The following is a 25,143-nucleotide window of genomic DNA, read 5'->3' as shown; positions in this document are numbered from 1 at the left end:
CAATTATCTTCTAACACGTTCTTTAATGAGTTGCAGACCCTAGCGGCAGAATTCTCCAGAGGACTTGAGGGATCAAGAGGACCCCCTGTGGTACCAGGATTCAACTGGGTCTGGCTTAGGGTCATCAAGCGGAAGTGGCAAGAACCCAGGTTCACAGGCCCGTTCCACGTCCTGGAAAGAACATCTCATGCGGTCCGTCTGAGAGGAAAAGGAGAAACCTGGTATCATTGGAGCTAGTGTGCACCAGCCGAGGAGCCTACAAAGTCACAGGCACCAGAGGTGTCATTAAGGGGCATAATAAATCCCCTGGAGGCTCATAGGTGATCGCACTGAGCTGAAAAGGATTTATCCACTCCAGAGACTTTTTCTTTTGTTTTTCAAGAGGATTTATCCACTACAAGGAGTCATTATATTCAACTAATCAACAGATAAATTCAGGACTTGATTTTGTGATCATTGAATATGGTGTTTTTCTTTTTTCTGTCAATTAATCTTTGGAGCATCGGTTATGCTATTGTTGTTTTCCTTACTTGATGTATGACTTTGAATCCACATTCTTGAGTAAATCCCACAGTGTGTGAAGGTTATAAGCTCCTGGGCTAAGTGGAATTGATCTGATCCAAAAAATGAAAATGGTGATGCATGGTTGGGATGTTAGTTGTAAATGGAAATGTGGGGGAGGAGGTTTAATAATGACGCTTGTAGGAATAATTGTGTTCTTGACATGTGATGTTTTCCAGAGTGGTGAGCACCCCTCCAGTCCCAATTTCCGCAGCCGCCGTCATCTTCTCCGGAAAATGACGGAAATATCGGATACATGCATTAAAAGATATGGAGGTATTGAACTAGAATATGTACTTAGCTCAGACACCACAGTTCAATTTGATCTCTGTTTTGTGTTTACATGCGAGGGTAGTGAGCTAGCCTGAACTAAATATAATGTGTATCTGAGTATCTATCAGAAAGGTGCGGTGGATGGTATGGAGAACATCGGCATGCCGGCCCAGGGTTTTGTCATTTGGGACACTAAACAGGGACGAATACTGTCAGATAATCCATATGCAGAAACATTTCAGCATTTGGTGACCTTGGCTAGAGGACAAGCGAAGGTTAAATTGACAACTGGAGGTATTAATCCAATATTACTCAGCATTGGAGGAATACAGAGCAACCCCTACCAAAACCCTAATATTACAATAAGGCCACCTACTCTTAGATGTGGAAATATGAATTCCGGATTTTATATGGATTTAGGAGTAGATTTGCCAGGATGGCCTGCACGAGATCAGGGTAGAATTGTTAGAATTAATCTTGTTTCTGTTATGGCCAAAGGTGGTGAAGTGAAAACCCCTGTGGTTCAGTGGTTCAGATAGACTATAACACCTTAACCCCAGAAGATGTTATCCAAGGGGCTCTGGGATTTACAGAGTCCAATTTGTGGTTAACATGGATGGCTCAGACAGCACGTGAGTCGGCCATGAGCAATTGTATAGCATGTGCGGCGGCTAGACCCACTCTGGTCACTGTACCTGCTCCCATATATGAGAGGATGGATCCACTAGGATTTAAATGTATGATTCTGTTAACTCATGGTAAAGAAAACCCTGCATGTCATACCTTAGCAAAGGTATTTCCGGTAATTAGCGATAGCTCACTGGTAGGCCCTTTTTCTCCTTAGAGTGAGGGATATGATTACCCCTGTTTCAATTTTACAGGGGTTACTGAAGAACCACAGTTAAAATTGGGAATTGTCTCTCCATCATGGTGTAACAAAACATACCTAGCTGGCACTGTAGGACACTGGGCCTGAAATTTCCCCTAAGGTAGTAGGAAGCTGTGCAATGGCGCGGCTAGTGGCTCCATTACTTCTGTGGGGGGAGAAATCGCCACATGGAGGAATGGTGAGGAAGACCAGATCATTTGATCTTATGGACAGCTCATTAACTTATATTGATGCAATTGATGTTCCACGTGGGTTCCTGACAGGATACATTAGTTGATAAAGTGGCAGCTGGGTTTGAAAATGTACCTGTAATTTCAGCAGTTTTTTCTGTAACCCCAAATAAAAATGTAGACAGGATCAATTACATACATTACAATGTCTTAAGGTTGGCAAATCTGACACGAGATGCGGTTGAAGGATTGGCAGAACAGTTGGCGCCTACTTCTCTTCTGGCTGTGCAGAATAGACTGGCTCTGGACATGTTGTTGGCTGAAAAGGGTTGTGTGTACAATATTTGGTGACATGTACTGTACTTTTATCCCAAATAATACTGCCCCCGATAGTTCAGTGACTCGAGCTTTAGAAGGTTTACGTACGTTAAGTAAAGAAATGCATGAATATTTGGAAATTGGCGGGGGGACTGGAGGCGTGGTTCACCAACACCTTTGGTAAGTGGAAGAATATAATCATCTCATTGCTGATTTCATTATCTGTATTTGTTGGTATTCTAGTAACATGTGGATGTTTTTGTGTGCCATGTATTCGCTCTCTCACAGTGAGGCTTATAACGTCTACTATTGAAAAAGGGGCACGCACTCATGCAACTCCATATAATATGATGCAAAATGTTGTTACTGAAGGTTGGGAATTAATGGCCAAGTTGTAATTCATGGCTTTCCTTTATCACTTCGTAGAGTACTAATCTTTTGGTGTGCCACTTTGGCCTTATTATTCTTTCATTTCTTGCCTATCATTCCTACATTTTTGAATATTGACCTCTTTTGCAGAGGTCAAAAGGAGGAATTGTTGAGAATTAAAATAATTTAGTTTCATATATGTGTTTAGTTTGCATGTGGGAACATCAAACTGAGATTTAACATGAGTGAGCCTTAGGGAAAGGAATCACAGATCACAGCAGGAGTCAGGATGGAACTAGGGTAAAACAGAGGTTAGGAAGTTCTCAACAACTGCAAGCAGTAAATGCTGGTTGTAGGGACAATAAAGCAATAAATATTGACTTTTGGGCATGGTATAGACACCACAAGGGAGCTTGGCTGATTTACAACACCAGACTGCAAAAGGGGAAGGCACAGTCAGTAAGCAATGGTATAAAGATGTTCTGGAATTTGTAATGAGGTAGACATCTGGGTAAAGACAGCCATGCTTTGCTGAAATCTGCGATCTCTCCGTAAGGCCTTACGTAATTTTCTTTCTTTCTGTTGTTTTGTATATTCATTTTGCATTGGAAATCATTGGACTTATTAACTTGTGTTAATCTTAATTTCCTGCTCTTCATCTGTTCTTTCTCACAACATCCGGACTGGGTGAGGTTGAAGCCACAAGGATATCAGTGATAGCATTATTTTACCTCAACAATATGTAGAGACTTTTCCTTATCAGCTTTTATCTGAGTTTGACTTTTATTTGAAAGAGTAAACAGACCGTTCGCAACATGTTTTCTCTGTAGCTAAACATTAACCAGATATCCTAGAACTTCATAAAAACAGCAAGCAGCATAACGTCAGAGTTCTGGAGCCATTGAAACAGAGTCAGGAATTAATTTCACATTTTGGTTGTTAGTGTGGTTCTGTGGTTTAACTTTGGCCGAGGATGTGGCTGAAACAGAAGTCACTACTGAAACAGGGTCATGCTTTCCTGACATGTGCAAATTCCTCAAAGAGTTTGGTGCCATGAAAGAAAAACAAAAAGGAATGGAAACAAGCCTGAAGGAGACTGAAAACCAGGTTCTAGAACTGAAGAAGAAAGGTAAAGTAAAGCCTGTTTTCTGAATTTAAAAAAAATATGTTGTTGAACAAACGGACTAGTTTACAGCTATTTTTAATCTTGTGATTTAGAAACATTCAAGATAGCATTCAGTGCTGCAACAGGTGGAGGTGGACCCATCGGGCCCTTCAGCACAACAACAACCATAATCTACAGAACAGTGATAACAAATGTGGGCAATGCCTACAATCAGCACACAGGTGAGTCAATTTCTGTTTTATATTTCTATTTCAGTTCTAAATGATAATATTTCTAGTATCAGTTCATTGTAGAATCGCCACCTTAATGTAGTGTAGGGGTTGTGCGACTCTCCTACTGTTGTAATCACTGAATACCATTGCAAATTACCCAGCATTCTTAGGGTTTTTGCATGATGACGTGAAAGAGGTACAGTTCCCACTAAATATTTTTAAAGATTGGTGTGAACACAGGTTGTGGCTGAGTGATTTTCAGTTTTAACACATTTTGCTTGCATTTTTAAAATGGTAGTCATTACATTTCCTTCATTGGGTTATGCAGATATTTTGTTCCCGCCTTGACCTTGTAGGATGTATCAATCATTTAATTATCCAGTCTTGTATCATTGCCCATTGTTAATTCATCACCCTTTTGAAAATGCAATTTTCCAGGTATGCAACAATAACATATTATATCCATTCTATTCTATTACACCTTAGATGTCATCAAATCAATCCACCTGCTTTTTCATTAGACATGTTGATGATAACGCTGCATTTAAGACTTAAAAATACAAGACAAACCCTATCCAGTATTGATTTGATATAGAATGCACAAGTTAATTCCCAACTATGGGACCATTATATATTTTAAGGGGTAATAAATATGTAATATTTATGACATCGTCTGCCCTTTCTTTTTTAAATATTCCCTTAAATATTACTGATTTAGATAACTCCATCCAGAGTTTGTTTCTCTGTTGGTACAGTTAAATGTAGTTCTTACAGTTTATATGAGACTAAGTTTCTTTTTTATAGCAGCACCAAGACCTTGGTGTGAATTTTTTTGCCCTTTTTCTGTCACTTTGTGGCTAATGTGTTTGTGCTAGAGGTCGCATTTATTGTGAAATGAGGACAGCTGTTAACTGAGGGAAAAACAGTGTGCTGGAATAAGGCATGCTGTGGATGGGTTTTTCATTCTAGTCAGGCCTGTTTTGGATTCTTGGCACAATGTTGAGCTTGTTGTTAGTGCAAGTTGAACCACACCAGAGCTGCCCTTGTCCCTACTTCGGTCTGAGGTGTTCATGAACAGGATCTCAGGAAGCCTTGTGAAGAAGAGGGTGTCTGGTTTGGTCTTCTTTGCTTTTTGTAGGTGATGTGATTATTTTTGCCTTTTAAAGGCCATGACCTTTAGCATGCATTGGAGTGGTTCACAGCTGAATGTGAAGGGCCAGGATGACAGTTAATTTAAGTTAATTTGTCTAAGTGTTAGACTATGGTTCTCAATAGGAAAAATGTGAGATCATCCCTTCAGTTTGGGAATCAGTCTTTGCCTAAACCACACATGTTAAAGTAACTTGATTTCTTGTTCACGAGTAATACTAGAATGAGGAAGAAGATGACAAAAAACGATCTTGCCTTGCCCCTCTGCATCCTAATGAATGCATTAGGATGCGGAGGGCCCTAAAACAGCAGCTGCTGATCTTTGAAAAATGTTCAGCACAATGCACAACTGTCAAAGTTTCGAGAAGTTTCAAGTAACACCAGAGATAATTTTTAATAAAAAGCAGTCATTCAAGATGCCTCATGTAATAGTGATGTATCACTAAATTAGTAAAACCGTTCTGCCAAAAAACTCTCCTCCTTCTGAGTGGCAAACATATACTAGTCACAATTGTCTTGAATTGTATTGGTTATTGTGAGCACAACACCAATTTATATTATTTAAACATTATAACAATAGTGCGGATAATAAATAGGCTAGCGAATGTACCAGAAACATAAACAGACTAATTACTGCAAGTATATTCAAAGTAATATATCATCTGTTTTGAAACGACCAAGGTCTGTTTCTGTGACAAAAACTGTAGATGCAGACTAATTGGTGCTTTCTGATCATATCATTAGATCTGACTAAACACTAGTTTGGAAATAATATTTTCATCAAGATTGGAAATAATTGCAAGAAAAACCTAACTAACATACGATTGTTCTCTATTTTGTCTTTGTTGTTTTCAACACCACATGTTAATAGTATTAGTAATGTAATTGTTGTGCAGTCTGACATCTAAATGACTGAATCATGGTTTAAAATATTTATTTAAACCTAAATGTTTTTTCTCCAGGTATTTTTGCTGCACCTGTTGCAGGCGTATACTACTTCACCTTCTTTTATCATGCTGGAGGAGAACGAATTGTGAGTCTAGCCCTTGTGAAGAACAACGAGGTTATTATGATAGCCTATGACCATAAAACATCACATGACGGGGCTGATAATGGAGGCAATGCAGCATTCCTGCAACTGCAGCAAGGAGACCAGGTGTATATGCAGTTGTCTGAGAACACTCATGTTTGGGGGGACAGTCAAATTACCACTTTCAGTGGTGCTCTTCTGTATCCACTTTGAAATAAACTATATGAGAGTTTAAAGAAAAACACATCACTAAATAAAATTTGCATTGTCATGTTAATATGTCTTGCTTCAAGTTCTATTGTGTGTGCAATTAAATCAATTAATCGAGACTTAAAAAAGATAAAGGATGGTATTTAAGAGTGTTTCATTTCACAAACTATTCCGTGTTTTTACATCTTTGTTTTATTTCTTTGTTTAATTTTGCAGGTTATCGCTGTGCTGGCTTTTCTGGTCATACTTAAATGTTTCAGATCATTAAACCAATCTCCGATAGCCAACTTGAATAGAAAAATGCATTCTTTAGATGATCATTTCCTTCATCAAGGGGAAATGTTATCCAAACCAATCTGGCCCTAGGTAAAAAAGTAATAGCCCCCTCAATAACTGGCAACACCCTTGGTGGGAACAGCTGGCATCATACAATTATAGTATCTGGCAGTGAGTCTTTACCATCACTGAGGAGGAAGTTTGGTCTACTCTTCTTTGCAGAAGTGATTTATTTTAGCAACATACTTGTAGAAGGTTTTTAAGCATTAACAGTATGTTTAGGGTTATAGTAGAGGATCCAACACTGACTGAAGTCCTCACATTGTCTATGCCACTACTGCTGTCCTGATGCATAACTGAAGTGCACTTGAGCTACAGGTCACAAACTGATGGTGACACTCTCTTTAAAGGCTTTTCTGTAGAGAGCACAATTCATGCTTTCATCAACTCTGTCATGTGGTCATTTCCTGAAGCAGCAGACCATCACATTACCACCACTATGTGTGGCCCTCACTATGATGTTCCCTTTCTGAAATGCTGTGTTAGTGATACGCTTTGGAAGGTTCTCCCCTCTAACATGTTTTCTCTATTTGTATTTTAATGTAGTCCCAAAACCCTAGAAATGACATTAAGACCTTTTCCAGACTGGTAGAGATCAGTGACTTTGTTTCTCATCTGTTCTGGCATGATTTGAAATATTTAGCCTCAGAGAGGTTTTGTCTAAGTCAACAGTGTCCAAAGTCAGTCCTTAAGGGGTGGTGTTTTGTATTTTTTGCATGTTTCCTGTTTCGACACACCTGAATCTAATGACTGGGGCATTAGCATGTTTCCGGAGAACCTTAGCCATTCTGAAGAGCTAATTAAACCATTTGAATCTGCTTTGTTGTGCTTGGACCAGATTGTTGGACCAGACACACATCTAAACCATGCAGAACAGTGGACCTTGTTGGACACTCCTGGTTTAAGTGATTTATTGATGCTGCAGTAATTAAAAAAAATTAGGTTACAAAAAAAACATTGGTTAATGAATGTTCATTAATTCATGACATTCACAATGTACTAGGAAAGAGTTAGGGTTTTTCTCACATTGGTCCAGGTTTGTTTGGATAGGTTCCTGCTCTTGGGGAAAAAAAAAATCATCATTTGAAAATTGAATTTTCGGTTTACTCAGGTGATGGAAATCAGACGTTAGAATTCGACTGATGGTCTGAATAACGTTGATGTGTAAAACAAGGGTTAGGCTAGAGGCAATAATGGTTTTGTTGCTCTGTATAATTAGAATTTTTTCATATTTGTTTGTATATGTATTTTTGTTACCTTAAATTTAATATGATTTACAAACTGGGTTAACTGATGATGTGTTGCCCATAAATGTCTGATTATTTCCTTATTCCTCTCCTACTGAACTCACCAACCATAAAATGGAAATATAAGATCAAAACTGGCTTTTATAAATGAACAGTTGATAATTAATAAAGACAAATGTAGCCAACGGGACCAAATGAATTAAAGCTTTGCATGTTACTGATGCTGTCATCAAGGGTTTAATTTAATGTTCTGTGGCCTTGAGTTTGGCCCTTCAAGCCCTTAATCCCACTGTAGCCCAGTTATCCATTGGTATGGAATATTATCTCCAAGTAATTTGTGGGCATTTGATAAAAGAACAGAAGTAATGTTTAAGTAGGAGATTATTAGTTTTTGTTAATTAATTTGAACTGCCTCAGATTCAGATCACAGGCCTTGTCTATACTTAGTATAATATGGGGGTCAGTTTGGGGTGGAAGTGCACATGGGCGGTTCTAGACAGGGGCCATTACATTTTACATTAACAATGAATTAAAATTAAGGTGTTGCACTTTGAGCTTCAGCCATATTGAGATAGGATCACAGTTTTCATCTGCTAGATCAGGTGTCTGCAACCTGCAGCTCTAGAAATAAGTAAACAATGGAACTAAAGAACATAAACATGGAGAAAACCAGATCTATGTTTATGAATAAACTAACACATCTAGCACAGGAATCCAAGAGAGTGAAACACAAGGATAAATCTAATCGACCTGACTGAACTAAAATAACAGCAACAGAAGACATGGCAGTGCAGAGAAAACAGAACTCAAACTCAAAAACTAACGCAGGCAGATCATGACAGTAGTTATATCCATATTTTTTCAGTTTTTGCTTTGTGTTTTAGTTTTCATCTAACTTACTTTTATGTCTTTTCTTGTTTGGTAATTCTTGTGATGGAGTAAATACCATTCATGACATCTAGTTTCCTCATTGCTCTTCTCCTGAGGTCAACTGAAATGTATTGATAAGAACATGTATAGTGACAAGACAAAGAATTAGGTCATAGTTATTACTTAAATAGCTGATAAAATCAATCACTGATTCCCAGACAGAATTAAATTTTGAGATATGTACATGTCAGTGTAGTGTGTATATGTCAGTGTAGTGTGTATATGTCAGTGTAGTGTGCTGTACTGTTGTTTACATCACTGTGTGACATTGTCACATTAATCTGTGAAACAAAAAAAAAACTAAAGAGAAAATTATTAAACAAAATACAAATAATGTTTCTATTATTGTATATGTAAGACTGTCTTATATTATTTTTTTCATGTATGAAATGATCCACTAGTATAATAATCTGGACCACTGCCCGGCAAGAACTTTGAAAATAAAGCTCAGGGGTTCTGATGTGAGGGGTGTGTGGCAAGAGAAGCAGAGAGGAGAGACACTAGTGTCTCGACTGGTAAAGTTCCTAAGTTTGCTTGAAGAAGTTACAATTTTGGCTTTATGAGGAAGTTTTTGTCTCAGCCGTGGTAGCAAGGTATGGAGGACCGATCCTCCCATAATTAAGAATAAATACAGACATAAATAAATGAGTCAATAAAATAATTACTGGGCCAAAAAGTAGCTAGAAATATAAATTAGTGTGCAATTACATGCAACAAAATAATAAAAAGAAGAGATTTATTAAATTATTGACTAATTCATCAGATATAAATATATACACTCACTGGGCACTTTATTATGTACACCTGTCCAACTGCTTGTTAACGCACATTTCTAATCAGTCAATCACATGGCAGCAACTCCATGCATTTAGGCATGTAGACATGGTCAAGACGATCTGCTGCAATTCAAATCGAGCATCCAAATGGGGAAGTTAGGTGATTTAAGTGACTTTGAACATGCCATGGTTGTTGGTGCCAGACGGGCTGGTCTGAGTATTTCAGAAACTGCTAATCTACTGGGATTTTCACGCACTACCTACCCTAGGGTTTACAGAGAATGGTCCGAAAAAGAAAATGATCCATTGAGCGGCAGTTCTGTGGGCACAAATGCCTTGTTGATGCCAAAGGTCAGAGGAGAATGGCCGGACTGGTTCGAGCTGATAGAAAGGCAACAGTAACTCAAATAACCACTTGTTACAACCAAGGCATGCAGAAGAGCATCTCTGAACGCACAACACATCGAACCTTGAGGCGGATGGGCTACAGCAGCAGAAGACCACACCGGGTGCCACTCCTGTCAGCTAAGAACAGGAAACTGAGACTACAATTTGCACAGGCTACAGGCTATTTTCTACAGGTACATTATTGAGAGCCTGCTGACGGGCTGTATCCCAGTGTGGTATGGGAACTGCACCAGTCAGAGCCGGAAAGCACTACAAAGGTGGTGGAACACACAGAGGTCTTCACTGGCAGCAGTCTCCTCCCCATCCAGGACATTTACCACAGGCGGTGTCTGTGTCAGTGTTGTTAAGTCCACTTATTATAAAAGACTTTGGGCTTCTTTTTTTCTAAAGTCGCTTGCAAATCTTGAAAGTCGCGGGTTGCGTTTTTTTGGGCTTGTTTTTGAATGTGAAGTTGCTTTTATGGGCTTGACTTTCTTTCCAAGTGAAACCCCCTCATTATCTCTCAGGTCTCAACAATAAAGCAAAACACGAGTGGTAGGTAGTTTGTCCTTTCCACGCCCGTTTCCTGGTTATTGCGCCGCCCGCCTGAGTTGACCACAGAACCCAAACACACACGCCGGAGCTCAGAGTGACAGTGGGAGATTGAGTTGCAGTAAGTGGGGAAAATAGCAATGATGTATTGTAGTCCAGGTAAATGCCGTTTTACATCTTTTTTTATCTGTGCCAGGCTTTATACTCATTTTTACATATGTGATTTCTGACCACAGACGAAGATGGTTTTACACTGAGCCTGCTTGAATTGGCTCATGTGTGTCCTTTCTTTTAAACAGTTTAAAGAAAGTTTTTTTTATTGACTATGTTTACTGTCATTTTGCCATTTTGTATGCACTTTTCTTTATATCAGAGTTTAAAAGTACAAGTTATTTAAAGAATTTAAGTTATTCACAATTTTCATGTTTAAAGTGTTTAGCATGATTTTGCTGTTGCTTATGTATAATGCCATAATAATTGTATATATTTATACTGTTTATAATTGCCCTCTGTTTTACATAGTGTAGTGGTTGCCCGTTGGGCTTGTTTTCATAGAGCTGGTAGCTAGTTTTTCTCACAAGATCTACTGGTCTGCGTAAAGTACGCAGCATCTTCAAGGACCACACTCAACCAGCAACAGGACTTTTCTGTCCGCTACCTTCTGGCAGGTGGTACAGGTGCCTGGCAGCATGCACAAAATGACTTAAAGACAGTTATTATCCACAAGCTATCAGACTACTAAACTCTGGAGAATAATACTGCACTAAACCACATTTGTGACACTTTATTAGTTAATTGCTGCTGCAGTATGTGTACTTTATTTATCGTATGCTATTAGTACTTTTTGTTTTTATAGCGAGTCAAATGGTTCTTTTTATCTCAAGCATTTTATTGCATTGTTGACTGTGTGTTAACCTGCATATGACAAATAAACTAATACAAAATAATCTCAGCTGTGAGAGGAGCAGAACTGAGAGGAGTAGGCTAGAGTGAAGCAAGAACAGAATTATTACACACAGATCTATGGAAATAAGCATGGAAAAGTCAAGGTAAAGAGTACAATCAAACTCAGTGTATACTGTGCAAATGTTTTAGGCAGGTGTGAAAAAATGCTTTAAACAAAGAATGCTTTCAGAAATGGAAGTGTTAATCATTTATTTTCACCAATCAACAAAATGCAGTGAATGAACAAAAGATAAATCTAAATCAAATCAGAATTTGATGTGACCACCCTTTGCCTTCAAAACAGCATCAATTCTTCTAGGTACACTTGGACACAGTTTTTGAAGGAACTCGGCTGGTATTTTGTTCCAAACATCTTGGAGAACTAACCACAGATCTTCTGTGAATGAAGGCTTTCTCACATCCTTCTGTCTCTTCATGTAACACCAGACACGCTGGATGATGTTGAGATCAGGGCTCTGTGGGGGCCATACCATCACTTCCAGTAAGTCTTGTTCTTCTTTACGTTGAAGATAGTTCTCAATGACTTTGGCTGTATGTTTGAGTGTGCTTACTTAGCATTTTGTAAATTGATAAAAATTAGCAATCATCATTTATATTTCTCAAAGCATTCTTTGTTTACAGCATGTTTTCACACCTGCCAAAAACGTTTGCACAATACTGTATGTACACATATATTTATATATATAGTATTGTCATTAAATTGGAAACTGTGATTTTTTTACATAATGTTCCACACATGTCAACATCCCATAAAAGAAAATGTATGCATCCTCTTTTTGAAAATTATTTTTGTATTTCTTTGTTGTTAAAACCTAAAAATAGAGATAAAATAGTAGTTCTTTAAAACTGACAACAAATTTCTGAAAATAAATGTTTAGCATGTAACAACATTTGCAGCTCTAAACGAGTTTAATTTATCTGGACTGAGGGCAAAAATGGCTTGTTAAATTGTAAAGGTTGCAGATCCCTGATATAGGAGAACACGAAGGTTGTAAAACCCAAAAGGAAAGCCATTATTTCTTACATCAATCAAGCAGCTCACCTTGGAACAGTGGACTCAGATTTGAAATAAACTGCTTATTGAAGAGTGTAAATATTGGACACAGGTTCTACTTAGGATTGTTACAGTAGTGAAATATTTTGCGGAATGGTGACTTGCTTTTAAGGGTGGATGTCACAGATTTAGACACATCAATAATGGCAGCTATTTAGGCAGTGAGGTGCAGGTTTAAAATTGCTGTAGATGTGCACTGATTTAAATGTGTGTTTGCTGAGATTTTTGACTAGATTATACTGCAGATCTTCAACTTAATATGTAACAGAACTGGCCAACACATGTTTATATACAGGTCCTTCTCAAAATATTAGCATATTGTGATAAAGTTCATTATTTTCCATAATGTAATGATGAAAATTTAACATTCATATATTTTAGATTCATTGCACACTAACTGAAATATTTCAGGTCTTTTATTGTCTTAATACGGATGATTTTGGCATACAGCTCATGAAAACCCAAAATTCCTATCTCACAAAATTAGCATATCATTAAAAGGGTCTCTAAACGAGCTATGAACCTAATCATCTGAATCAACGAGTTAACTCTAAACACCTGCAAAAGATTCCTGAGGCCTTTAAAACTCCCAGCCTGGTTCATCACTCAAAACACCAATCATGGGTAAGACTGCCGACCTGACTGCTGTCCAGAAGGCCACTATTGACACCCTCAAGCAAGAGGGTAAGACACAGAAAGAAATTTCTGAACAAATAGGCTGTTCCCAGAGTGCTGTATCAAGGCACCTCAGTGGGAAGTCTGTGGGAAGGAAAAAGTGTGGCAGAAAACGCTGCACAATGAGAAGAGGTGACCGGACCCTGAGGAAGATTGTGGAGAAAGGCCGATTCCAGACCTTGGGGGACCTGCGGAAGCAGTGGACTGAGTCTGGAGTAGAAACATCCAGAGCCACCGTGCACAGGCGTGTGCAGGAAATGGGCTACAGGTGCCGCATTTCCCAGGTCAAGCCACTTTTGAACCAGAAACAGCGGCAGAAGCGCCTGACCTGGGCTACAGAGAAGCAGCACTGGACTGTTGCTCAGTGGTCCAAAGTACTTTTTTCGGATGAAAGCAAATTCTGCATGTCATTCGGAAATCAAGGTGCCAGAGTCTGGAGGAAGACTGGGGAGAAGGAAATGCCAAAATGCCAGAAGTCCAGTGTCAAGTACCCACAGTCAGTGATGGTCTGGGGTGCCGTGTCAGCTGCTGGTGTTGGTCCACTGTGTTTTATCAAGGGCAGGGTCAATGCAGCTAGCTATCAGGAGATTTTGGAGCACTTCATGCTTCCATCTGCTGAAAAGCTTTATGGAGATGAAGATTTCATTTTTCAGCTCGACCTGGCACCTGCTCACAGTGCCAAAACCACTGGTAAATAAATGGTTTACTGACCATGGTATCACTGTGCTCAATTGGCCTGCCAACTCTTCTGACCTGAACCCCATAGAGAATCTGTGGGATATTGCGAAGAGAACGTTGAGAGACTCAAGACCCAACACTCTGGATGAGCTAAAGGCCGCTATCGAAGCATCCTGGGCCTCCATAAGACCTCAGCAGTGCCTTAGGCTGATTGCCTCCATGCCACGCCGCATTGAAGCAGTCATTTCTGCAAAAGGATTCCCGACCAAGTATTGAGTGCATAACTGTACATGATTATTTGAAGGTTGACGTTTTTTGTATTAAAAACACTTTTCTTTTATTGGTCGGATGAAATATGCTAATTTTGTGAGATAGGAATTTGGGGTTTTCATGAGCTGTATGCCAAAATCATCCGTATTAAGACAATAAAAGACCTGAAATATTTCAGTTAGTGTGCAATGAATCTAAAATATATGAATGTTAAATTTTCATCATGACATTATGGAAAATAATTAACTTTATCACAATATGCTAATATTTTGAGAAGGACCTGTAGCTAGTCCACATGGAATGTGGGATTGTCACTTGCTTATAATTATTAAAATGTCCAGTGTGCCAATGCTGCGAGGCATGGATCGAGTAATCCAGGCAGATTTTTTTGTCAAACAGGTATTGTAGCTTGTAACGATGACGCATGTACATCAGCACTGCAGCAGCAAACAAATTATTGACCTCTCCTCTGTTTTTTTTAGTATTTGTTAAAAATTAACAGATAATCTTCAAACAGCATACTGAGAGCGAGGAACATATCAGTAGTGGGATATCCAGTCACATGGAATCAACATGAATGTCAAGGTTTTGCTGTTATTGTTGTTCTGTGGCTCAGCTTTTTTTCATTTGTCCATCCTCTACTCTACCTCAGTATTTATACCCTTTGGTTCTCATATTTCGCCAATAGAGAGTACCGCTTGCTACCCTGGTTTATCTTAGGTGTCCTGCCGCTGTTCAATGTACCCATCTGTAAGTTTTCAGTTTATATTATTAAAGAACTTTAACTCACCACGCAGCTCTGAATCTCTTGATCTGCACTTTAGTCCTACTACACCTCCACCCCAACTATGACAAAGGGTAAAGCAGGACCAAAGTGCAGATCAGGAGCTTCAGAGCTGCGTGGTGAGTCAAGGTTCTTTAGAGTGGAGAATGGAGCAATGAACTAGAGAGGCTAATCAGGAGAATTTGGAGCAGCTGGAAAGAGAGGAAATGCTGAGCAGCTGAAGGAGTGAGGCTAATTAACAGGGTCCTGGAGAAATACTGGAGGGAATGTAGCAGAGCTCAAAATGTACAGAAATACAAGAAAGTAAACAATGGAACTAACTAAACAACATAAACAGAGCGGACACAGATCTACAAAGATATATAAACACCTAACACAAAGGAATCCAAGAAAGTCATCTAAACACAAGAATGAATCATGAATTTAACATATAACAGGGAAATGTAGAGAAACAGGCAAGAAACACAAACACAGGAGGATCACGAGAGCTCTGTGCTTTTGGCTGGTGAGATGTAATGGATCTGATGTAAGAACCTTAACATATTTATCAGAGGCTTGAAACCCTTCTTCTTTTAAGGCAAAATAATAAAGACTGGAGCTGAAATTAGATAAAGGTGAATTGTAAAAGTCTCTGATTATTACACAGTCATAAAATGGTTTGTTTACAAGTGCAAAATTGAAGTATGTTAAAACAAAATGATGGAAATCATGTATGGACACAACCTGGGGTGAAAGTAGTTTTAAACTGGGTCGGCCTTTCTGGTACAGCACTCAACTGGTTTAAATCTTATTTGAAGGACAGGGACTTTTTTGTGTCAGTAGGTAACTTTACATCAGAGAGCAAAAAATCACGTGGCGTTCCCCAAGGGTCCATCGTAGGGCCCCTCCTATTCAATACTACATGCTCCCCCTAACTCAGATTTGAATAAACAACAACGTAAGTTATCATAACTATGCAGACGACACACAGCTATACGTTACGATGTCACCAGGTGACCATGAACCCATTCAAGCGCTGAGTAAATGCTTAGAAGAAATCAATGCATGGATGGGCCTAAATTTTCTTCAGCTGAATCAAAACAAAACTGAAGTAATAATCTTTGGACCAAAGGAAGAGTGTTTAAAAGTTAGCACACAGCTTCAGTTAATTCAGCTAGAAACCACCAGTCAGGCTCGAAACCTGGGTGTAGTGATGGACTCAGACCTGAACATTCAGAGGCACATAAAGGTAGTAACTAGGTCGCCCTTCTATCACCTAAAGAACATCTCCAGGATTAAAGGACTAATGTCTCAGCAGGACCTTGAAAAACTGATTCATGCGTTCATCTTTAGTAGAATTGATTACTGCAACGGTGTCTTAATAGGTCTGCCTAAAAAGTCGATCAGACAGCTGCAGTTGATCCACAACGCTGCTGCCCACGTCCTCACTAGAACTAAGAAAGTGGAGCACATCACCCCGGTTCTAAAGTCCCTACACTGGCTGCCTGTAGCTCAGAGAATAGACTTTAAAATACTTCTGTTAGTCTATAAATCACTGAATGGCTTAGCACCAAAATACATTACAGACTTGTTGTCAGTGTATTAACCACCCAGACCTCTCAGGTCATCTCGCTCAAATCTACTCTGCATACCCAAAACCAGAACTAAACATGGAGAAGCAGCTTTTAGTCATGTGCCAGCCTGCTTCAAGTCCTCCACCATTGTCCCTGTCCCCAAGAAGCCAAGGACCACAGGGCTTAATGACTTCAGACCCATCGCCCTGACCTCTGTGGTGATGAAGTCCTTTGAGTGCCTTGTGCTCTCACACTAAAAGACATCACCGACCCCCTCCTGGACCCCCTGCAGTTTGCCTACAGAGCCAACAGGTCTGTAGATGATGCAGTTAACCTAGCCCTTCACTTCATCCTCCGGCACCTGGACTCCACAGGAACCCATGCCAGGATCCTGTTTGTGGATTTCAGCTCTGCCTTCAACACCATCGTCCCAGTTCTGCTACAGGAGAAGCTCTCCCAGCTGAGTGTGCCCGACTCCACCTGCAGGTGGATCACTGACTTCCTGTCTGACAGGAAGCAGCGCGTGAGGCTGGGGAAGCACGTCTCTGACTCCCTGACCATCAGCACCGGTTCCCCCCAAGGCTGTGTTCTCTCTCCTCTGCTCTTCTCCCTGTACACCAACAGCTGCACCTCCAGTCACCAGTCTGTCAAACGTCTGAAGTTTGCGGACGACACCACCCTGATCGGACTCATCTCTGATGGTGACGAGTCCGCGTACAGAAGGGAGGTGGACCATCTGTTGGACTAGTGCAGCCAGAACAACCTTGAGCTCAACGCTCTAAAGACAGTGGAGATGGTTGTGGACTTCAGGCAGAACCCAGCCCCACCTGCCCCCATCACCCTCTGTGACTCCACAATTGACATTGTGGAATCTTTCTGCTTCCTGGGAACCATCATCTCCCAGGAACTCAAGTGGGAGCCAAACATCAGCTCCCTCATCAAGAAAGCCCAGCAGAGGATGTTCTTCCTGCGGCAGCTGAAGAAATTCAACCTGCCAAAGACTATGATGGTGCACTTCTACACAGCCATCATTGAGTCCATCCTCACCTCCTCCATCACCATCTGGTACGCCGCTGCTACAGCCAAGGATAAGGGCAGGCTGCAGCGTGTCATTCGGTCTGCTGAGAAGGTGATTGGCTGCAGTCTACTGTCGCTCCAGGAACTGTACACCTCCAGGACCCTGAAGCGGGCAGGGAAGATTCTGACTGATCCCTCCAACCCCGGTCACAGACTCTTTGAAACTCTCCCCTCTGGCAGGAGGCTGCGGTCCATCCGGACCAAAACCTCACGCCACAAGAACAGTTTTTTCCCATCTGCCACCAGCCTTGTTAACAAAGCCCGGAAACCACTCTGACACTCTCCCTCCCCCCCCGTATACTGCTCTATATTTACTCTCACTCACTTAAAACTGTGCACATATATTTATATTATATTGTAGATATGTTTATACTGTTTAATTTGTATTGTATTGCACCGACTACGCCAAAACAAATTCCTTGTATGTCCAAAAACATACTTGGCAATAAAGCTTTTCTGATTCTGATTCTGATTCTGATTCTGATTCTGATTCTGATTCTGATTCTGATTCTGATTATGCTCCACTAATCTGGAATAAACTGCCAGAAAACTGTAAAAGCGCCGAAACCCTAAGTTGCTTTAAATCAAGATTAAAAACTTATTTGTTTAGAGTGGCCTTTGACTGTGCCATTTAGGCATGATTAGTTGCGTTTTCAGTCCAATTTTCCTTTCATTTTCTTGTCCATCATTCTATTCTGTTTATTTTATTTTGTTTTACTTTTTTTAATTACCTCTGTTGTTTCATTTTATCATTTTATTTGTTTTTCTGTGTGTATCTGTGTTTATTTGCTTTGTGATTGTATTGTAATTGTATGTACAGCGATTTGAGTGTCTCGTTGCTGAAAAGCGCTATATAAATAAACTTACCTTACCTTAAATTCTTGCCGGTACTTAGTGGCGGAGCTAGAGGTGGGGCTGGGGAGGCACTGGTGGTAATACATACATATACATATATATATATACACAAAATGTGTGTGTGTTAATTGTTACTCTCATCTGTGGCCCCCTCAAGATCTTTCTGTCTCTCAACAAAGTTCAAACTAATTAAAACACATAATATTAAAATTTTGAAATGCACACAATATTATGGGTGACATACCAGACTTCAAAAGAGGACAAATTGTTGGTGCACGTCTTGCTGGCGCATCTGTGACCAAGACAGCAAGTCTTTGTGATGTATCAAGAGCCATGGTATCCAGGGTAATGTCAGAATACCACCAAGAAGGACCAACCACATCCAACAGGATTAACTGTGGATGCAAGAGGAAGCTGTCTGAAAGGGATGTTCGGGTGCTAACCTGGATTGTATCCAAAAAACATAAAACCACGGCTGCCCAAATCATGGCAGAATTAAATGTGCACCTCAACTCTCCTGTTTCCACCAGAACTGTCCGTCGGGAGCTCCACAGGGTCAATATACACGGCAGGGCTGCTAAAGCCAAACCTTTGGTCACTCATGCCAATGCCAAACGTCGGTTTCAATGGTGCAAGGAGTGCAAATCTTGGGCTGTGGGCAATGTAAAACATGTATTGTTGTCTGATGAGTCCACCTTTTCTGTTTTCCCCACATCCGGGAGAGTTACGGTGTGGAGAAGCCCCAAAGAATCGTACCACCCAGACTGTTACATGCCCAGAGTGAAGCATGGGGCTGGATCAGTGATGGTTTGGGCTGCCATATCATGGCATTCCCTTGGCCCAATACTTGTGCTAGATGGGCGCGTCACTGCCAAGGACTACCGAACCATTCTTGAGGACCATGGGCATCCAATGGTTCAAACATTGTATCCTGAAGGCGGTGCCGTGTATCAGGATGACAATGCACCAATACACACAGCAAGACTGGTGAAAGATTGGTTTGATGAACTTGAAAGTGAAGTTGAACATCTCCCATGGCCTGCACAGTCACCAGATCTAAATATTATTGAGCCACTTTGGGGTGTTTTGGAGGAGCGAGTCAGGAATCGTTTTCCTCCAACAGTACCACGTAGTGACCTGGCCACTATCCTGCAAGAAGAAACTTAAAATCCCTCTGACCACTGTGCAGGACTTGTATATGTCATTCCCAAGACGAATTGATGCTGTATTGGCTGCAAAAGGAGGCCCAACACCAGGGGTCAGGAACCTTTTTGACTCAGAGAGCCATGAAAGCAAAATACTTGGAAATTTATTTCAGTGAGACCCATATAATATATTTTAAGACTGAATTCAACTAAATGTGAGTATAATAACGCTCTGAATTTATTCTTTTAAATCAGGGAAAGGGAACCTTTTTGACGCAGAGAGTTATTTAAATTATAAATAATGTTGTTATAATACCATTAATGCGACTTCTGGTGCCGCATGGATTTGCTGATGGCTTTGTAGTCTGGTTGGTACTTGGTGAGGTTGAGCTTCTTGCCAGCGTTGAGGCTTTCATCCGTTAAACGTGATCGTAGGTTGGACTTGATGTTTTTAAGATGTGAGAACGACTGCTCACATGCATATGTAGATCCAAACATGGTCAACACAGCAATACTCACATGCTGCAGTGTGTGGTATGTGACAGGAAGCGCGTTCCAAGTTTTGATAATCAGCTGGTCTTCGGGTTGAAAATTTTTCATTTCTATCCACATGTGCTTGCTCGCCAACTCCGCTTTCTGTCGTGCGATTCTTTCCAAATCTTCATTCAGTGACTTGAACTTATTCACCCACATGTCTGAGGCCTTCAGTTCAGCCACTTCTGCTTCAAAATCTCTGACGGAGACACCAGGAATGTAACTCAGGTCGGCTGTGTTTACTGAACACTCGTTTGGATGGGTGATGAACTTAAAAAGACGAGTGTGCTCACGAAATTCTCCAAAGCGTGCTTTGAACGACTGTAGGAGACTGGATGTGAAGCCAGCTAGCTGGTGGAGATCAACGTTTTGAGTGGGCTCACTTGCTGTGCATGCATCTTTAAATTGTCTCAGTTTTTCAAAATGTAGTAAACGACCTGTTTAAAGATCCATGATAAAGAGCTCCAGCTTGTTTTCAAAGCAAACACGGCTTGTTGAAGGGATAACACTGTATTTCCAATACCTTGCATTTTAACGCTGAGGTGATTCAGATGTTCAGTCATATCCACGAGATAGTAAAACTTGAGGAGCCACTCAGTTTCGGCTAGCTCAGGATGCTCGATGCCTTTCATCTCAAGGAAAGTCTGGATTTCGTTCAGGCAAGCCGCAAAACGGCTAAGCACCTTCCCTCTTGATAACCAACGCACATTGCTGTGCAAAAGTAGACCGTGATAGTTACTTCCAACTTCATCCAGCAGTGTTTTAAACTGGCGATCATTTAAGGCTCGGGCAACAATTAAGTTGATCACACGAATGACCAGCAACATCACTTTGCCAAGCTGCCCGTCACACATCTGAGCACAAAGTGCCTCCTGGTGTAGAATGCAGTGGAAACTTAGGATGGGTCTATTTTCATGTTCACGGAGAAGTGCCACAAATCCTTTGTTTTTCCCCATCATACACGGAGCACCATCAGTACACACTGAGAAAAGTTTATCCATAGGTAGATTTTTGTCGTGAGCAAACTCCATGAAAGACTTGAATAAATCCTCACCTCTTCTGGACCCTTTTATTGGGAGAACAGCAAGACTTTCTTCACACAGTTTGTCACCAGCAGCATATCTTGCAATCACACTGAACTGCGACAAATAGCTTACGTCTGTTGACTCATCCAAAGCCAGAGAAAAGAACGGCGCTGCATATGTGTCCCTCACTTGCATTTCCTCCACTTGGTTTGCCATCATGATGGTACTATAATGCACAGTTCTTGCCGAAAGAGGCACGTCTTGTATCCGTTTGATTATCTTGTCTTTGTTCGGAAGATCATCAAAAAGTTCATTGGCTACATCCAGCATGAACGTTTTAGCATACTCGCCATCTGTGAATGGTTTTCCATTCCTCACTATTGCTAAAGATCCAGCAAAGCTAGCGGAATTATAGTCACCTTGCCGGGTCCACAGGCGGAGTTGCTGCTGGCTAGCTTGCACCCTACTCAGTAGCTCTTGGCACTCTTTCTTTCTGCTGTCTCCCGCAGGGTATTTTGATGCAAAGGTAGCATGGCGTGTGTCGAAGTGCCGCTTTACATTCGACCGTTTCATCGATGCAATTTTGTCATTGCAAATTAGACACACCGCAGAACCTTCTCTCTCCACAAAGGCGAATTGTTCGGTCCATTCGTCCTGAAATGTACGATACTCCTCATCTTTTTTTCTTCCCGCCATCTTCTTCGCCGAAGGGTTAGCTCTCAGCTAATGACTGAGCAGACTGATTCAAAAGGGGGTGTTTACCTGTTTACCCAGCAATGGACAACGTAGGCTATTATCATCCAATTGTAATGGACAATTGCTCCTGCAGACAACTGCAGCCCTGAACAGGACATGAGCAGTGGAAAATTGATGGATGGATTAAAAAATTAGAATATATTATGTTTTTTCTGCGAGCCAGATGAAATTCTCAAAAGAGCCACACCTGGCTCGCAAGCCATACGTTCCCGACCCCTGCCCTACACCATACTAATAAATTATTGTGGTCTAAAACCAGGTGTTTCAGTTTCATTGTCCAACCCCTGTATGTGTGTATATATATATATATATATATATATATATATATATATATATATAAAGTACAGACCAAAAGTTTGGACACACCGTCTCATTCAAAGAGTTTTCCTTATTTTCATGACTATGAATATTGTAGCTTCACACTGAAGGCATCAAAACTATGACTTAACACATGTGGAATTATATACTGAACAAAAAAGTGTGAAACAACTGAAAATATGTCTTATATTCTAGGTTCTTCAAAGTAGCCACCTTTTGCTTTGATTACTGCTCCCCACACTCTTGGCATTCTGTTGATGAGCTTCAAGAGGTAGTCACCAGTCTTGAAGGAGTTCCCAGAGATGCTTAGCACTTGTTGGCCCTTTTGCCTTCACTCTGCGGTCCAGCTCACCCCAAACCATCTCGATTGGGTTCAGGTCCGGTGACTGTTGAGGCCAGGTCATCTGGCGCAGCACCCCATCACTCTCCTTGGTCAAATAGCCCTTACACAGCCTGGAGGTGTGTTTGGGGTCATTGTCCTGTTGAAAAATAAATGATGGTCCAACTAAACGCAAACCGGATGGAATAGCATGCCACTGCAAGATGCTGTGGTAGCCATGCTGGTTCAGTATGCCTTCAGTTTTGAATAAATCCCCAACCGTGTCACCAGCAAAGCACCCCCACACCATCACACCTCCTCCTCCATGCTTCATGGTGGGAACCAGGCATGTAGAGTCCATCCGTTCACCTCTTCTGCGCCGCACAAAGACACAGTGGTTGGAACCAAAGATCTCAAACTTGGACTCATCAGACCAAAGCACAGATTTCCACTGGTCTAATGTCCATTCCTTGTGTTCTTTAGCCCAAACAAGTCTCTTCTGCTTGTTGCCTGTCCTCAGCAGTGGTTTCCTAGCAGCTATTTTACCATGAAGGCCTGATTCACACAGTCTCCTCTTAACAGTTGTTCTAGAGATGTGTCTGCTGCTAGAAATCTGTGTGGCATTGACCTGTTCTCTAATATGAGCTGCTGTTAACCTGCGATTTCTGAGGCTGGTGACTCGGATGAACTTATCGTCCGCAGCAGAGATGAGTCTTGGTCTTCCTTTTCTGGGGCGGTCCTCATGTGAGCCAGTTTCTTTGTAGCGCTTGATGGTTTTTGCGACTGCACTTGGGGACACTTTCAAAGTTTTCCCAATTGTTCGGACTGAGTGACCTTAATTTCTTAAAGTAATGATGGCCATTTGTTTTTCTTTACTTAGCTGCTTTTTTCTTGCCATAATACAAATTCTAACAGTCTATTCAGTAGAACTATCAGCTGTGTACTGTATCCACCTCCTGCACAACACAACTGATGGTCCCAACCCCATTTATAAGGCATGAAATCCCACTTATTAAAGCTGACAAGGCACACCTGTGAAGTGAAAACCATTTAAGGTGACTACCTCTTGTAGCTCATCAACAGAATGCCAAGAGTGTGCAGAGCAGTAATCAAAGGTGGCTACTTTGAAGAACCTAGAATATAAGACATATTTTCAGTTGTTTCACACTTTTTTGTTCAGTATATAATTCTACATGTGTTAATTCATAGTTTTGATGCCTTCAGTGTGAAGCTACATTATTCATAGTCATGACAATAAAGAAAACTCTTTGAATGAGAAGGTGTGTCCAAACTTTTGGTTTGTACTGTATATATAATTTCAATTGTTAAAGAACTGCCATGCATCAAACAATGATAGACCATTCTCTGATGCATAACTTTTCATCTTCAGTTTCTGTCTTTTTTTTTGAACAAATAAGTTATTGTTCTCTGCGTTGTGGTCAAGTTTTAATTTCATTTAAATTAAAAATTTGACATTTCGGTTGTTTGATCTTTTATTTAAGTCTGTAGATGGTAAGTGATTTATTGTTCGTCCCATCCTAATGCAAGCTGCGTTTTTTTATGTCTGTGCACCACCTGTGTAAAATGTCCCAGTCCATTAAATCGAACGCAACAATCTCCTTGGCAACCGCTCTGTTTTGGAGATAAGCGCGTGTGCGCTCTCGTGTAGTGTATGTGAAATCTCTGGTCATAAGCAGTGTTTTCGAGCTGTACTGTGTTGTTGTAATTCAGCAAAATAACATTAAACATAACTACTTACTCACCCTTTGCTTTTAACTGGGGTATTTAGCAGCGAGCAGACAGACATTAAACGTAGCGGTGCTCGTTTTAAAGGCTGGCCGTTCACAAAAGCCTCGAGCTTTGAGAAGAGAGATGCAAAGCAAGAGCATTGAGGCTCCAGCATAGCAGAACAGTTCAGCTGAATCTTTACAATAACAACGACATAATCGCCATGACCCATGATCACTCATCAAATGCTGACTCAGGTGATAATGGAGGGAATGTTGTGTTCCTGCAGCTCCAGCAAGGAGACCAGGTGTTCGTGCAGCTGGCTGGAGACACACGTTTGGGGATTCAACCAGCATACCACTTTTAATGGCTTCTTATGGTGTGTTCAGATTGACCACGAATGATACAATAGGAGCGAGTGATTTACATGTTAACCCTATGTAGAGGAGTGTTCAGGAGCGAAGCGACGTGAAGGACGCAAAGGGCGCAGCGGAGCGATCAGGGTGTATAGAGCGAAGCGAGAGCAAAGCGAGACCTGAGATTGATGCGCAGCAAATTTCGCTGGAGTTGACAAATCTGAACTTTTCTGTCAATTCGCATCGCGAATCAGTCAGTGCAGTCCCTGCAAAGAAATAAGGCGGCTCTTTTCAAAGCCACCACAAACATGTTCACTGTGAGCAGCGTGAACTTTGCGCATACTGTCCGCAGACCTTTAAGGGGTTCATAGTCGAGTGTTCCAATTTCCTACATTTCTGCTGACAAATTACTACATTTTTCTGCCATGGCGTCATCGGACGGGAGGCAGACCTAATTCACAGTGTAGCTTTGGAAAAACAACAAGAAAAGAAGCTGGTGTTAAAGGCCATGAAAT

General features: G+C 40.8%; 1 protein-coding gene across 1 annotated transcript; it reads left to right on the top strand.

Annotated features, from left to right (window-relative positions):
* Window positions 1-3,294: 3,294 nt before the first annotated feature.
* Window positions 3,295-6,374, top strand: LOC124880281 (complement C1q tumor necrosis factor-related protein 3-like). The gene is made up of 3 exons (XM_047385316.1): window positions 3,295-3,709; window positions 3,799-3,927; window positions 6,030-6,374. The coding sequence occupies exons 1-3, from the start codon at window positions 3,604-3,606 to the stop codon at window positions 6,308-6,310; spliced, it is 516 nt and encodes a 171-aa protein (XP_047241272.1). The 5' UTR covers window positions 3,295-3,603; the 3' UTR covers window positions 6,311-6,374.
* The last annotated feature ends 18,769 nt before the right edge of the window (window positions 6,375-25,143 follow it).

This window comes from Girardinichthys multiradiatus, chromosome 14, assembly GCF_021462225.1.
Source record: "Girardinichthys multiradiatus isolate DD_20200921_A chromosome 14, DD_fGirMul_XY1, whole genome shotgun sequence".
Taxonomy (NCBI): Eukaryota; Metazoa; Chordata; class Actinopteri; order Cyprinodontiformes; family Goodeidae; genus Girardinichthys; species Girardinichthys multiradiatus.
The sequence above is the reverse complement of the archived record's forward strand: the minus strand, read 5'-3'. Positions and strand labels throughout refer to the sequence as shown.

Coding starts and splice junctions, on each gene's coding strand:
- LOC124880281 (XM_047385316.1), top strand. CDS start 3,604: ATGTGCAAATTCCTCAAAGAGTTTGGTGCCATGAAAGAAAAACAAAAA. Junction 3,710..3,798: donor TCTAGAACTGAAGAAGAAAG/GTAAAGTAAAGC, acceptor CTTGTGATTTAG/AAACATTCAAGATAGCATTC. Junction 3,928..6,029: donor TGCCTACAATCAGCACACAG/GTGAGTCAATTT, acceptor TTTTTTCTCCAG/GTATTTTTGCTGCACCTGTT.